This window comes from Marmota marmota, unplaced genomic scaffold (assembly GCF_001458135.2).
Source record: "Marmota marmota marmota unplaced genomic scaffold, marMar, whole genome shotgun sequence".
Classification (NCBI taxonomy): Eukaryota; Metazoa; Chordata; class Mammalia; order Rodentia; family Sciuridae; genus Marmota; species Marmota marmota.
In genome coordinates, this window is record NW_026000185.1 from 27,445,332 (window position 1) to 27,461,739 (window position 16,408).

At 47.3% G+C, this 16,408-nt stretch overlaps 1 protein-coding gene across 2 annotated transcripts in view; it reads left to right on the forward strand.

Moving 5' to 3' along the window:
• Bcl7b (BAF chromatin remodeling complex subunit BCL7B) overlaps positions 1 to 13,747 on the forward strand; it is a 26,847-nt gene extending 13,100 nt beyond the window's left edge. The window contains exons 3-7 of one of the 2 annotated variants that reach the window (XR_007342750.1): positions 3,024 to 3,120; positions 5,068 to 5,238; positions 6,335 to 6,414; positions 12,874 to 13,021; positions 13,488 to 13,747. Coding sequence is in view for 1 of the 2 variants with exons in the window: in XM_015491431.2 (XP_015346917.1) it covers positions 3,024 to 3,120; positions 5,068 to 5,238; positions 6,335 to 6,414; positions 6,671 to 6,763 (441 nt within the window). In the remaining variant the exon portion in view is untranslated. Of the gene's footprint in view, positions 1 to 3,023; positions 3,121 to 5,067; positions 5,239 to 6,334; positions 6,415 to 6,670; positions 7,662 to 12,873; positions 13,022 to 13,487 lie in introns of those variants that run through there. The other variant, XM_015491431.2, reaches the window with a different exon arrangement.
• Positions 13,748 to 16,408: the final 2,661 nt, after the last annotated feature.

Consider the following 16,408-nt stretch of genomic DNA (forward strand, 5'->3'; position numbering starts at 1 on the left):
TAAGAGTTGCCCTGTGACATAATATATGGTCTATTTTTGAGAAGGATCCATGTGCTGCTGAGAAAAAAGTGTAACTGCTTGATGTTGGGTGATATATTCTATATATGTCAATTAAGTCTAGGTTATTAATTGTATTATTGAGTTCTATAGTTTCTTTTTTCAACTTTTGTTTGGAAGATCTGTCCAGAGGTGAGAGAGATGTGTTGAAGTCTCCCATAATTATTGTATTGTGGTCTATTTGACTCTTGAACTTGAGAAGAGTTTGTTTGATGAACATAGCTGCACCATTGTTTGGGGCATATATATTTATGATTGTTATGTCTTGTTGGTGTATGGTTCCCTTGAGCAGTATGTAGTGTCCTTCTTTATCCCTTTTGATTAACTTTGGCTTGAAGTCTATTTTATTTGATATGAGTATGGACACTCCTGCTTGTTTCCGAGGTCCATATGAGTGATATGATTTTTCCCAACCTTTCATTTTCAGTTTATGTATTTATTTTTCAGTTTTCGGCAGACACAACATCTTTGTTTGTATGTGGTGCTGAGGATCGAACCCGGGCCACACGCATGCCAGGCGAGCGTGCTACCGCTTGAGCCATGTCCCCAGCCCTGATCCATAAATTTTATCTCTAGGAAATTATCTTTGGGAGCTAATCATGAAGTGTTCGTGGTCATTTTTTTCTTTTTGTGGTACTGGGAATTGAACCCAGGAAGACTCTACCACTGCTGAGCTATATCTCCAGCTATATCCCCATCTTTTTTTTTTTTTTTAATCTTTGAGATAGGATCTCAAGTTGCTGAGGCTGGCCTTGAACCTGTAGTCCTGCCTCAGCCTCTCAATTAGCTGGGATTACAGGTGTGCAACGCTGTGCCCAGCTTCACAGTTACTTCTATAGCATTGCAAGTTGCATTATTTATAACATTTAAAAATCTCCAGCAAACTAAAGATCATATTGTAGAAAACTAAGTAAGTTATTCTGCACTGAATCTTGTAAAGCCTTATAATTGTTAAGAAGATATTATAAAAGGTTATTTAGTGACCTAGGGAAATGTATAGTGAGTGGGGGAAGATAAGCCTGTTCTAATTCTATATTGTGCTCCTTTTTCATACAAACGTATGGGTTGTCTCTAATCATGGAGGTGATTTTTCTCTATTTTCATGATTTAATGGAGTGAATACATACTGTATGTGAACACAGAATCATTAAAATAAAGATAAATGAAAGAACAAAAAAACTATGGTAAAGCCAAATGTTGCTGTGGGTGCTAGTGTACCAGTATGTCCCCACATGCTCCTATTTTTTGTTTGTTTATTTTATGGTGCTGGGGATTGAACCCAGGGCCTCCGAGCTAGATAAGGGTTCTACACTCCAAGCCTGCCTTATCCTTTTAGAAAGTGGAGCGATATAATGTGGGATACACACCTGTAATCCCATTGATTTGGGAGGCTTGAGAGTCAGGAGGGTCACAAATTCAAAGCCAGCTTGGGCAATTTAGTGAGACCCTGTCTCAAAATCAGATAAAAAGTGCTGGGTTTGTAACTCATTTATAGTGTACTTGCCAAGTATGCTTGAGGCCCTGGGTTTAATCCCCAGCACCAAAGATCAAAATATAAATGAAAAATTTGATTTAAAAAATGTAAAACCAGGGCTGGGGTTGTGGCTCAGAGGTAGAGCATGTGTGAGGCCCTGGGTTCGGTCCTCAGCACCACATAAAAATAAAATAAAATATATTGTGTCTACCTATAACTAAAAAATCAATATTTAAATTAAAAAAAAATGTAAAACAAGCTGGGTGCACACCTGTAAACCCAGCAACTCTGGAGGCTGAGGCAGAAGGATTGCAAGTATGAGACCAGCCTCAACAACTTTGTGAGATCCTGTCTCAAAATAAAATAAAAAGGACTGGGATGTAGCTCAGTGGTAAAGTATCCCCGGATTCAATCTTCAGTACTCTTCCAGCCTCCAAAAAGGTGCGAACTGGTAAACTTGAGACTTACCCAGATTTAAGCTTTGGGCTTTTAGAATGCTTTCACTTGCAGGGGCTGGGGTTGTGGCTCAGCGGTAGAGCACTTGCCCAGCACATGCGGGGCACTTGGTTTGATCCTCAGCAACACATAAAAATAAAAATAAAGATATTGTATCCAGCTACAACTAAAACAAAGTATTAAAAAAAATGCTTTCACTTGCAAATGCTTAGATTGATTAGTTTGTTCACCCTCGGCTTTTTCTCCTATGCTAGCACTTACCTAGACTGCTTGAAGGAAATATAAAGGCAGGCTGGGGTGATCATGTTGAATAGACGAGGATGATCAGTTAGCAACAGAGCCAGCAGGGACCCCTGTCCTGTGCTGCCTGTGTTGCATATATAGTGACCCCTCTTGTGCTTCCAGAGGTCCATTCTCCTCTCACCTTTTTTCCTTCTGTGCTACTAAAACAGGAATCTATTCAAAGGACTGTTTTGTGTTTCTCACCCATCACACCAGGAAGGGTTGGGTGAAGCAGCTTTTTTGTTTTTTTGGTACTGGAGATTGGGCCCAGAGGTGCTTTACCACTGAGCTACATCTCCAGCTCTTTTGTATTCTTTATTTAGAGACAGGGCCTCTCTGGGTTGTTTAGGGCCTCGCTAAGTTGCTGAGGCTGGCTTTGAACTCGCCATCCTCCTGCCTCAGCCTCCTGAGTTGCTGGGATTACAGGTGTGTGTCACCACACTGGGCTGGGTGGAGCATCTTGATCAGGGCAGGAGAAGAGAACCATAGGGAGCTCCAGGAGAGGAAGAAGTGTCTGCCTCTCATTTTCGTTCAGCTTACTCATGCTAGAAGGCTCGCCTCACAGATGGAGATGCTGAGGCTCCAGGAGAGGCCTTGCCCTGGCTTCCGTTATCCCAGCCTCCTTGGTTCTCGCCCACCCGGTTATTCCTCTTCAGTCCTAATCCTGACCTCTGGGGACTCCCAGATAGCACCTTTGTCCTCTCCACAGGTCTCTGGTTTAGCTCCTTTATATTTTTCTTTTTTTCTTTTGTAGAAAGAAAAGTCAAAGTCGAACAGTTCAACAGCTCGGGAACCTAATGGTTTTCCCTCTGATGCCTCAGCCAACTCCTCTCTCCTCCTCGAGTTCCAAGGTGAGTTGCCTCTGTGTGTCTTCTTTGCAGGAAATAGAGAACGGAGGTGAGCTCACAGGAGTAAGAGGAGGAGCTCTGAGAAGAGCAGTGCTGGGGTTTGCCTGGGTCTTCCTTGAGATCACACCTAGCCCTGCAGGGCAGAGGTGGGCAGCTGGCACATGAGAGCCAAGGTTAGGGGTCTAAAGCTACAGGATGACTAGTAGCTGACAGACTCCTATCAGGGCCTGTTTTTCTGAGTCAGTGTATTTTATTTTATTTTTTAAAGAACTAGAATTTTCTTTCTCTTTTTTTTTTTTTTTACTTTTTGGGAGCTACATCCCCAGCCCCAGGGCGTGTGTTTTACTGTGGTGCCTTAGCATAGATCACCAAAGCCAGCCCTGCCTGGGCTGACCTGCAGCCATGTCCTCACCTTCTCATCCCTTGACACCTACGGGGCAGTCATTGTTGACAGAACCCTTTCACTTCAGTTTCTCATCTTTTATCCTTCTATCAGCCTGTGATCTAGACCAGACAGTTGTTATCATCCCTATTTATGGAAACTGATGCTCAGAGAAGAGAGCCTGTTGACTCTCATGGGGACAGAGCTTCAGTCTTTTTATGAGAAACATCACTTCTGTTTTAGCGTGAGACATAGCGGTCTCTATAGGTATGAAGACAAGGGTGGGCTTAGGACTTTGCCTTCAAAACTAGACCTGGCACCAGCCCAGCCTGCAGTTTCCCCTCCCACCCTCCCTCACCTGACCAAAGTCAGAGTAAACAAGGAGGAGAATGCAGGCAAGGGGCCTCCAGCTCTGGGTGGAGTTCAGTAACTGTAAAGCCTTGGGAGACACAGGGGTTCCATTCCTTAGTCTGGCCATCTCTGTGGGCTGCAGGGTGCACAGGGACCAACAGCAGCATCGAAAGAGGGTTGGGATTTCCCCCCAGGGAGCCAGGGAGCGGAAGGCACGGCACACACAGCACCTGACACAGGTGCCATGAGCGGAACCGTTCTTCGGTCAGCAGTAGCTAGGTGGAGCCAAGGGTGGGAGTGGAGGAAGAACAGGCATCAAGGCCAGAGAGCAGAAAGGACTTTGGAGGTTGGGATAGGACTGTCTTACATCTGCCCTAAGAAGCAGTGGAGCAGTGGAGCGTGAAATCATTCTTCAGGCAGCTGGGACCCATCCAAGGGTTTGGAAAGATCATGCAGACAGTGGTGTGAATGTGTGAGACCAACGGCAGGACAGGTAGGTGGCTGTCACAGAAAGCCATGCCAGAGATATTGAGCCCTGAAAAGAGCAGCAGAAAAGGAAGGAGCAAGCACAGGTGACCTCTGAGAGGAGATGACATCTGGTTTGGTGACTGGCTGCAGGAGGGGCAGGGAGGGGAGCTGTGGACACCCAGGGTTTTAAATTAGATGGTGGTTCACAGTGTTCAAACAAAGCTCCCTGGTAGTGGCTCCTCATCCCTGGGGCAACCAGGTAGCTGAAGGACCTGAGTGACCACCTCCAGATGCCACCCAAGAGTGCCAGATCGTATCATTTTCTGTGTAGTGTGAAAAATTGGGAAGCACTGACCACTGGTGCAGCTCTGCCCTTTGTTCTTTGTCAGTGAGAAAACGCCAGGTCCAAGTTGTAAGTGGTATCAGTAAGGAAGCCAGCCATTAAATGAGCATAACTTGACCTTCCCAAAGTGTAAATCCTTCTTGAAGTTAAAAGGTTTGTGCTGCATCTGATGCTTATGATAATAGGTTATGAAACAGAAAATACGTTAATCAACTTAGACGGCAGATAATTTGCTGTGCATAGAAACCCACGTGGGTCCACCTTTTCAGGGGGTGTCTTCAGCAGTGCTCATTGTATCCATGGTGTCCGTGGCTGCTCATGGAGATGCCAGGTCCTAAGCTCTGAACTGAGCTCCTCTTGAGGAAAATGCCCACCCCAGTTGTTGCCTTTGCTGTTTGATTTTCAGATGAAAACAGCAACCAGAGTTCTGTGTCTGACGTCTGTCAGCTCAAGGTGGACAGCAGCACTAGCTCGAGCCCAAGTCCCCAGCAGAGTGAGTCCCTGAGTCCAGCACACACCTCCGACTTCCGCACTGATGACTCCCAGCCCCCTACTCTGGGCCAGGAGATCCTCGAGGGTGAGTTGGGGTGACCCAGGATAAGCATCAGGGAGGGTCTTTACCTCTGGACTTGACGTTTCTCTTCTTTGGATTAGAGGTTAAAGAAACCCAGTGCAGGGTGCACACCTGTAATCCAGCCACTCAAGAGACTGAGGCAGGAGGATTGAAAATTTCAATGCCTGGTACTGTTGGGAGGAAAAAAAAAAAAAAATAGGGCTGGGGATGTGGCTCAGTGGTTGAGTGCCCCTGAGTTCAATCCCTGGTACAAAAAAAAAAAAAACAGAGTGTGAACCTCAGAGCCTGGCAGCATCCAGCTATTTGGTAACCACTCAGGAATGACTGTATTTTATCCCTTCACAAACTGAAGAGAATAGGAAGTACAGTTGCATGCTGGGCTCTGTGTAATGAGCTTTTGGCATTTGATTCCTGGCATGATCCTCTCAAAAACCTTACAAGATAGCAGCTACTGTCTCCATTTCACAGTTGAGGAAGGTGGAGACTTAGAAAGGTTAAATCTGTGTCCAGGAGCACAGAGCTAGTAACTGGAGGATCTGGATGTAGGTTTAGGTCCTTCCAATGTCAGAGTTTCTGCTCTTTGCCCTGTGTCCTGCTAACAAGATGCAAGCACCTGTGCATGTCTTTGGCCCCCATCAGCTTCTTCTGTTCTGTGACCCCTTAACATCAGGCCTCAGAATGGAGTTTCTCCCTCTGGAAAGTGCCAAGTGCAGCTAAGACTCAACTGTACTTCCTCCTGCCTTGTACCTTCTGTCTGACCCCAAGGCAGCTCTCATAAGACCAGGAGGCTGAGTTAGGATTGTGACGTTGCAGCTGGGGAGTGGCAGGATGAGCTACTGTGTGTGTTGCAGGTGTCCAAGGAGGGACCAGTCTCCCCAGCCAGCACTGGTGGTGGCCCTCTGTGACATAGCCATACTTTACTACCCTCAGTGGCTGCCCCCTCCCCCCAGACCTGGCCCAGTGAGACCTTGCACATTTGCTTTCTGGCTGGTGTTCTTCCCCCCTCTATACCTATATCATAGGAAATCCCCTGCCAGCTTGAGGCTGAGATGCCCCCTTGAGCTCTGCTGCCCTCGGGCTGACCTTGCTGTTCTTTCAGAGCCCTCCCTGCCTGCCTCCGAAGTTGCTGATGAACCTCCCACCCTCACAAAGGAAGAGCCAGTCCCACTAGAGACACAGGTGAAGTGTCCCTTTGGCTTTTCATATTTCTAAGGGAAAAAATAAAGACAGCCGACCAGCGGCTGGGTTGCTAGCTTGGCACATGCTATGGAAGGGGCAGAGGCAGCCAGGGAGCTGGTGTCTCCAGTAGTAAGGCAGGGCAAGAGGCGAGTCGTCTGCCAGGAGGTCAAGGTGAGTGTTGGGGTTGTAATGCAGGTTTATGGGCAGGTTTGATGAGAGGGATGGCCCTGTCACTTGGTATTCTTGCTGCTCCTAGATTGCAGAGGAAGAGGAAGACTCAGGTGCCCCGCCCCTGAAACGCTTCTGTGTGGACCAACCCCCAGTGCCGCAGACAGCATCCGAAAGCTAGCACTGTCCCAGAGCCCTCGCCTCCTGGCCCCTGCCTCTATTTATTGCATTCTGGTTCTGGCCATGCCGTGTTGCTGGGGTAAGGGCAAGCACCGGGGTCCAGAGTCTGCACTTGGGAGCCTTCTGGGCTGGACTTGGGGTTGGAGCATCATCTTCCCGTCCCTGGCACCTATGTCTGTTTGCTCTGAGAAGGGGAGCACTCATGTCGTTTTGCACCCCAAGTAAGCTGGAGCATCAGCCATCCCAAGGTTCATCTGTCACCATCAGGAAGCATTCTCTGCTCCAGAACCTCTGGACTGAGCTGCTGCGCTTCTTTGAAGAGAAAGAGATGTGGAAGGTACCCTCTGGAGAGGAGAGTGCCTAAGTTACTTGAACTTGAATGGAGACTGTAGATTCATGGACTTTCCCACAGGGCTAGGGCCCTGTAGGCTGCTGTTGGAGAAGGACTGGGTAGAGACACGGGAGGGCAGGAAGGAAGGGCAGAAAGTCCATATACATTTCCTGCCTCTCCTGGGCTCTCTAGCTGCTGACAGTCCTGTGCCCCTCTGGAACTGCCCTCTTCCCCCAACACACACACACACACGCGCACGCGCGCACACCAACGCACACATGCACACAGCTTTCTCTGTACCTGTTCATTTCGTTCCAGCTTCCCCTGCCTCCTGCCACACTTTACCTAGCAGGGATCTGAGGTCTGACAGCAGTACCCACCTCCACAGTACTTCAGCTCACACTTTCTAGGAAGTCCCTTTTTCTTTGAAATCTGCATGTTTAATTGAACTTTGTGATTTTATTTTTTGTTTCAAAAAAGTTTAAGAAAATGAAAATGGACAACAGCAAGTGAAGACATATTTTAGCACTGAATAGAATATTTTTAAAATTAAACTATTTGAAATACGTCTTGTTTGAATCTGTACTTGTTCTTGTAGGTGGTGGGGGCAGGGCTGGTAGCATGGTGGTCAGGTGCTGGGCTAGCCCTGTTGGTGTCTTGCTTCCAGGGTGCACTTTCTGAGAGAATCGTCAGAGTTGGCATGGAGTGGGAATTGTACCTTTTTCCCTGTGCACAGGGAATACAACTATAGTGGGCGTGTTTTCCACAGCCACATGTACGTAGGAGGGATTTGTGAGTTTGTTATTTTACTTTTTTATTTGTAAGATAGCTATGCACAGTGGTGCACACCTGTAATCCCAGTGATTTGGGAGGCTAAGGAGGAAGATCATAGGTTCAAAGCCAGCCTCGGCAACTCACAAGGCCCTAAGTTACTTAGTGAGACCCTGTCTCCAAAAAAAGGACTGGGGATGTGGCTCAGTGGTTAAGCATCCCTGGGTTCAATCATCCCTGGTACCAAAAGAATTCTGGTAAAATACACAAAGAGGCACACACATGCTCAAGAGGGAGGGACACAAAGAGACGTAAACTGGGATTTAATCTGGAGCATTTTGCCTCTGAGCCACATTGCCAGCTCTTTTATTTTGAGACAGGGTCTTGCTGAATTACCAGGGCTGGCCTTTAACTTGCTATCCTGCCTCAGCCTCCCAGGTAGCTGGGATCATAGGCATGTGCCACCATGCCCAGTGACATGTACTCTGTGTGTGTCCCGCATGAGCGAGCTGTGCTCACGCTGGGCTCCGTTGTCTCCAGCCCATTTTCAGCTCTCCCAGCGCGTGCAGTCCAACGGTGCTAACTATATCCTTGATGCTGTGCGGCCACCGTCACTGTCCAGCCCAGAAGTTTGTCATTACCCCAGAGACCTCCTAACCAATAATAAGCACTCCATTTTTCCCCTCCCTCCAGCCCTGGGCAACCACAAATCTGCCCTCTGACCATGAGTTCTTTCTTGTTCTGATTCCAAAGGAAAACCAGAGAGTCATGGTTGGAAAGAATTCTACATTCTCCATGTTCCAAGAATTTGAGTATTGTCTGAAGCAGTTCCTCTCATTTCTCATAGGGGCTCCAGGTATCATGATGAAACCAGAACGCAGAGTTCTACTGCCTATTATCTTTAAAAGTTTTTTTTTTTTTTTAATTATTTATTTATTTAAATTTTGGGTTTTCATTTCCCAGAAGAAAAGAGGCATAGTAGAAGAAAGAGAGGTTTGATCCTATGGGAATCAAGACCGAGACTAAGTCCTCCTGTCTTTTCCTTAAAGATTATTTAGAGCCCTCCAGTGTGGGACAGATGGATGGATGGATGTGTCCTACTGCAGGTTTGAAAGCCGTCCAGGAGAAAAATGTTCAGTTTTCAACCCCATCGCATATCATGTTGTGCCACCATCGTTTGGAGAAGGAAGGAGAGCCTAGCATCCTGGGGATGTGGCTGTGATCCCAGCAACACAGGAGGCCGAGGCAGGAGGACTGCAAGTTAGGGACACCCTGTCTCAAAACATGAAGAGGGCTGGGGATGTGACTCAGTGGTCAGGCACCCCTGGGCTCAATCCCCACTACAAAGAAAAAGGAGAGGGACAAGGTTGTATAAATGCATTGTCAGTCCCCACCACATAGTCTCCCACCATAAGTGATGAGGAGGAGGAGAAAAGAGAACCCAGCAAAGCAAAAGCAAGGGGAGGGAGGGGGAGAGAAGGAGAGAGTGCGAGCTCTTCTAAAAATGTTAACACTATTAGGTTGTCGAAAGAGTGTCAGATCCTGAAACTCTTGTGTGTGGTACCTGAAATAAGGTGGTGTGTGTGTGTGTGTGTGTGTGTGTGTGTGTGTGTATTGGGGATGAACCCAGGGCTGTACGCATGTTTGACAAGCACTCTACCACTGAGCTCTGTCTTCAGCCCAAGATGGCCTTCGTGTGTTTAAACAAAGGAAAGTATTGAAAGTACAATGAATAAGAGACTAAAAAATGACCAGGCAGATTTGAGAAGGAACCTATACAATTTCTTTTTTGTATGGGGAATGGGTACTGAGGATTGAACTCAAGGGCACTTGACCACTGAGTTACATCTCCAGCCTTATTTTGTATTTTTTATTTAGAGACAGGGTCTCACTGAGTTGCTTAGCGCCTCACAGTTGCTCAGGCTGGCTTTGAACTTGTGATCCTCCTGCTTCAGCCTCCTGGGATTACATGTGTGTGCTACCATGCCTGGCCAAGGAACCCATACAGTTTCTACAAATGAAAAACAGGAAGTAAAATGTCAGACAAGGATAAGCAGGAGTGAAAAATAGCAAGGGGAGTTAGCAGCTGACATTCATGGAGACTGCATGTCCTGATGCTAGAGCTGGGAAAGTAGGAAGTCAGGAATTCCATCCATCAGGGGCCAGTCCCTCTGTGTGGGACCACAACAGACACAGCGTTCTAGATTCCAAAGTAGAGAGAGCCTACAAAGGAACATGTAGGACGATGGAAAAGATACTATGGAAACCCTTCTCTTTCACTGACTTCCACTTTTATCATTGAAATTCAGGCTAGTGGCCTCCACCACCATCTTGAAATTGATAAGAATTGGGAAGATGAGAAGAAAGAAGACAAAGTCAAGGGCTGAGCCACAAGTTCTTCATGAACAACGTGTCAGTTCCCTCTGGGCAGTGGTAGGCCCTGTCCTTAATGCACATTTCAATGACCTGAGCCTGCCTAACAGTGCACTGAATGTGGGGAGCACTGAAGATGGACAGCAACTGAAGGCTGGAAAGGGCACAGGCACATGTTCAGTGGGACAGAGCTTTTCAGAGGTGATGAGGCCACAAAGGTCCCTTCCTGGTTAGTGAGGCAAAGACTGTTATAAGGAGGCCTCACACCATTCTGCCTGTGCTACCGAGGACACAGCCCTCCTTTCTGGTCAGTGCAGCACCCAGTGGCCACCGTGGAAGCAGAGAGCAGGCCTGAGCCAACGAAAATCAAAGCTGCCCACCTCCATTTCGGCCTCCCTAGCCTCCACAGCTGTGAGGAAATACATGCTGTCCTTTATAAATCAGTCTCCAGTATTTGCGTCTGGCACTGTGGGTTGTGCCGAGGGGGCTCTACCACTGAGCTACATCCCCAGTCCTTTTTATTTCAAGACAGGGTCTCAGTAAGTTCCCCAAGCTGGCCTTGACTTGTGGTCCTCCCCCGTGGCCTCCTGAGTTTCTGGGTGCACCACCACACACAATCTTTTTATTTTTTAGTGTCTCCCTTGTTCCAGCTTTGGCCAATTAGAGTCCCTCTATGCCGTCTCCTGTGCCCTTTGAACATGTCCTCATGATTCGAGCAATTCCTTACTTTTGGGTACAGGATGTTAAAAGACTCACTTTGGACATTGCCAGCCCCATTCATTTTCCCAGGGAGCTCTGCATCCTTTTCAGCAGGGAATATTTAGCAACCTAAATAAACCTAGACTTTGCTAATGAAGAAAAAATAAAAATTAAAAAAAGGAAGTAGACTAAGGACAGATTTTGGAGCTCTGTGCAGATCAGGCCAGGATTGGTTTTACTCCATTGGCCTTAGGGAGCCAACCATTGGGAGTGGTGGGATACTGTGGAGAGGGAGGAGATGAGAACCAGAGAACAACTGGAAGGATATTCACATGGTGTGTTTGTCTTTTTTTTTTTTTTTTTAGTACCAGGGATTGAACTCAGGGGCACTCAACCACTGAGCCCCATCCCTAGCCCTATTTTGTATTTTATTTAGAGACAGGGTCTCACTGAGTTGCTTAGCACCTCACTTTTGCGGAGGCTGGCTTTGACTTGCACTCCTCCTGCCTCAGCCTCTGGAGCCACTGAGATTACAGGTGTGTGCCACTGCGCCCAGTTGTGTCTGTACTTGTTGAGAGGAGTTGTATAGTCCTGTCAGTCTGAGGATAGAGCAGTGATAGTATGAAAGTGAAAAAGGTGAAATACAGTGAGAACGATGGACGCAATACAGGAAACAAAATAAGAAAGAAAATGTAATCAGTCCATGATGTGAATCATCTGTGAATTGCACATAATCATAAGTTTATATACTGCCCATTGGTTTAACTGATCATAATATAATTTCGGTGATATGTTTGTATACATGTGTGGTGTTGGGGAGAATATAACAGATGGCAAAGACCAAAATAACAAATTTATTCATGAAGCAGGAAGGCCTCCATCCTACAAAATAGAATGAAAGCTCACATTGGGCAAGAGCAGCCAGGCATGGGTGGCTCAGTGACTTGGGAGGCTGAGACAGGAGGATCAAAAGTTTGAGGACAGCCTCAGCTATTTAGCAAGACCCTGTCTTAAAAAATAAAAAGGGATGGGGATATAGTTCAGTGGCAAAGCACCCTGGATTCGATGTCCAGTACCAACAGAAAAAAGAGTCTCCGTTGGGCAAAAGCAGAACACTGATTTTATAAGATAGGTACAAGAAAACGATTATAGGGGGAAAAAAAAGCTGATTGATTAACATCAGGTTACTTCTTTGTGAGGGTTAAAGCACAAGGGACTTCCTTTTTACTTTGACTCAGGTGGATTGAAATATGATGTTTCCAGGAAAAACTGGTCAAATTGGGACTTATCTGTTTTAAAATTTGGAAATGAGGAGACTCCATTCTGGCTTGGTCTGATCTGTTGGAGTCTGGTGAAGAAATTCAGTGTAAAATAACGGCCTCCCACAATTTTTGTTTAACAGAGGACTAAGTCTTCATCTTCCATGGAAAAAATTCAACAATATTTGAAACTGGAAACTGGGCTGGGCATGTATATAACCCAGTCATAGGCTACATGCTTGGTTCTCTACCCACTCCCCAGTGCTGTGAAACAAGTGCATAAAATAGCAAAATATTTGTTATTTAGAAATGTGGAGGTAAGGTTGGGCATGGTGGCCCACACTTGTAATTCCAGCCATTTGGGAGGCTGAGATAGAAGGATCACAAGTTCAAGGCCAGCCTCAGCAACTTAGTGAGACCCTGTCTTAAAAAATAAGAAGGGCTGGGGATGTAGCTCAGTAGTAAAATGCCCCTGGGTTCAATCCCCAGTACAAACCAAACCAAACCAAACCAAACAAAACAAAAAGGAAATGTGGAGGTAAATACCAGAGGAAACAGCTTAATGAGTTAAAAATGGAAGTCTGGTGGAGCAGACAGCAGGCAGGGGAGGTTGCTTCTGGGCTGCTTCATGTAAAACTATTTGATATGTTTTTGAACTATGTTTATGTTTCTTTTTAGAACTATGTATATTTTACCGACTAAGACATCATTTTAATGCAACTTAGAACATATGAAAGCAGAACATATGACATCAGAGTTGGCATGGTGGCTCACACCTGTAATCCCAGCCACCTGAGAGGCTGAGCAGGAGGATCCAAAATTCAAGGTCAGTCTGGGCAACTTAGCGAGACCCTATTATTGCAAAATAAAGATTTAAAAAGGGATAGGGATGTAATTGATGGTAGAGCATCACTGGCTTCAATCCCCAGTATCATAAAAAAATAGAGCAGTTATTACAGTAATGACAAAAGAATGTAGGAGGGACCCTATCAGGATGGTAGGAAGGGGAAATAGTTCAAGAATTTAAGCAGGTACATTTGACATTCCCTGGTTGACCTGTGGCTGCAGAACTCAAGAGAGAGATGGAAGTAATCAGTAGAAATAAGTCTGAGTCTCAGCCTCCACCTCTTTCTTGAGGTCTGCAGCCACAATTCAACCAGGGGCAATCAGTAGAAATAAAACCCACCAAGCTTCCATGGGTTTTCTCCCCCACTATTTGAATGAACTAATAGGGCAGAGACTCAAATGGGTTCTGCTCAGCAAGTCTCACCCTCTACTACCACTTTCCTCAGAGCTTCCAGATGTGTTCTAGATGGCTGTCCAGCGCCTGGAGCTCATCCTTGACTTCCACGTATGTAGAACCCTGCCTCTCCAGCACTGGAGTGGACTGCGGTCCATAGCAGTTCCAAGTGCTAAAATGACTTTGATGCCTAGATGCCCAGTTCTTGTGTGTCATAGATTTGTTTTTTGTTCTTGCTGTGAGACAAGTACTCTACTACTGATTACACCTCTAGCCTAGATGTGTTTTTGAAATATAAAAAAATTTCCATCATTTGTTTCTTAATGTTTGTGGAGTCTTTAGTCTGTCTGCTTGAAGTCTGCTGTTGGGTATCTGTTCCTGCTGAGGTCTGTCCTGTTATCGAGCTCCACTAATCTTGTTCCACTTAAGCCCTTAGTATCACTGCCACCCAACTGCAATTCCATTCTAAGTGGTCACTCCAGTTCAACCAACACAGTGGCCAGGATGACCGATTCCTCTGCCACTCTTATTGGATTCTTTTCTTTCCTTGGTACTGGGGATTTGTGAGAAATGACAGTCCAGTGCTCCATTTTCAGAATACAGCCGTAATTGGACCCAATTGTAGCCATTTTGATTATAGCCCTTCACTTTGATCCCCCCCCAATTTTAAAATTAGCTAATCAGGTTTATTGTACCCAAGCTCCTCCAAACAGGGCAAAGGGCAGTAATAAAAGTGGTTGGCCTGCCTACCCCTACCGGCTCGCTAGCCAGGTTTCTGCAGACACCCTTCTAGCAGGAGCAAACACCTTACCCATCCACTTCTGAGCATGTTTGGTTGCTTGCAGTATTTCTAACAGGATTGAACCTAGGGGTGCTTAACCACTGAACCACATCCCCAGCCCTTTTTAAGACAGGGTCTCTTAAGGCTTCAAGTTACTGAGGCTGATGTTGAACTTGTGATCCTCCCGCCTCAACTTTCCCAGTTGTGGGGATTACAGGCCTGCGCCCCCATGCCTTGACCACCTGACCCAGTCTGATGTACAGAAGTTTTCATGGTCTTCAGCCTGCTGTTCTCTTGGCCTAGAATGTTTGGCCCTCATTTCTCTGTCTCCAGAATTTTTTTCTCTTTTCGCAATTCCATGCCATATCCTCTGAGAAGACTTCTCCCACTCATCTTCAAAGAAATGACTACGCGGCTGGGGTTATAACTCAGTGTAGGATCACCTGGGTTTGATTCTCAGCACCACATATAAATAAAAGTCCATTGACCACTGAAAAAAGAAAAAAGACATGGCTCCTGAAGGAAAATGGGCTCCCTTCTCCCTAGGTGATCAGAGGAGTCTTCATTAGTGATCAGGTGGCCTCTGACCAAGAATTTGGTGGGAAAATTTTACTTTTCTTTCTTGCAATTCTGGGGATCAAATCGAGGGCTTCAAGCATATCAGGCAAGTGCTCTACCAACTGAGCTACCGCCTACCCCCGCCCCCAGGTTTTCGCTGTTACTGTCCTTTAATTAAATTTACTTATATACGGTGCTGAGAATGGAACCCAGTGCCTCACACATGCTAGGCGAGGGCTCTAGTACTGAGCCACATCCCCAGCCCCCAGATTCTCTTGAAATGAGAAGAAAAGGAGACAAGGGTCTGGCAATGGCAGGCCACATTCAGGGACCTAGCAACGTATCCCTGTTGAACAACAGGCTGAGAAGTGTACCCTGGGGCCACTGAAAAATCTTTGAACTAAGAAAGGCCATTTAATGAGAGGATTTAATCAGCGCGTTTCTGGTTGTTCTGTCCAGATTCTGGACTCTGTGGGTGCCGGCTGCAGCCGCTCAGGCTCCGCGCCCTCCAGCAGTCGGCCCGCTTTCTCGCTGCGCACTTATCACAGAACTCTTGATTTTTTGCGTCTGTTATATTTTTAGGGCAGTCTCTCCTCTTGTTTTTTTTTTCCCCCCGAGAGCATACAGCACGGCGCCAGGAACATCGTTGGGTGATGGTGAACACATCTGATGGATGAATGCACGTATTCTGAGATGTCCTTTAACTTCTCATTCCGAAGACCCTCCTATGTTACCCTTTCCAACAAGCCTCGCCTAGGAACAAACGGAATACTATCTCAACCACACTCTCGTCCACAAGTTAACTTTGGGGTGAGCAAGGCTGGGGCTCAAGCCGTGCTTGGGCAGCACCTCTACTTGGGGAAGGTCTCAGGAGCGATTCCCGCCAACACCTCCTCGAAGCCCAACCCCACCCAAGCATTCCCGGGCGTGGCCCAGAGCGGCGCCTTTAAGAAGGGGGCGGAGCACAAGTGGAAAGACAAAGCCCCTGGCTGCGAGCTCCCCCCTCCCCCCTCCGGCGCACCACACGGACAGTGGTGCCCGGATGTCGATGTCGCCGTCGGTGACAGATGGCGCAATGTCTGTATGTGTGTAGGAGCTTCACTGGCCTGACCTCCTTTAATTCGCAGCCTTTCGGTTCCCGCAGTCCCCCACATTTAACTCCGCCGCTGGTGGCCCGTGAGCCTGTCGCCAGCGCTTACATAACGTGACCTTTCACCTCTTCAGACTGCCCTCTAGTGCGCTGCAACCCAACTACGCAGCAGGGGCAGCGGGGCGGGACCCAGACGCAGAGCGGCAGCTGCTCCGAGCCAATAGGCAGTGAGCGCTGACCAGCTGTCCGCCTATTGGAGCATTCGCTATCGGCGCCACAGGGGAGCAAGTTAGTGTGTGCGCTGGCCGGGCTGGGGGAGGAGGGGAATCTCCCGCCATTTTTCAATAATTTCCTCCGGTGCCGCTGAGGAGGAGTCGTGACTGCCGGCAGTGGGGATCCGTGGCGAAGGTTGGCCGGGGTGGGCTGCCGATACGCGCAGCGCTTCGCGTAGGAGCTCTGCGCCCTTGCGTGGCGCCCCATGGCGCTCGCGCGGCCGCGCCGGCAGTGAGGGAGCGGGAGTTCGCGCCGCCCTCTCACCCCTCCC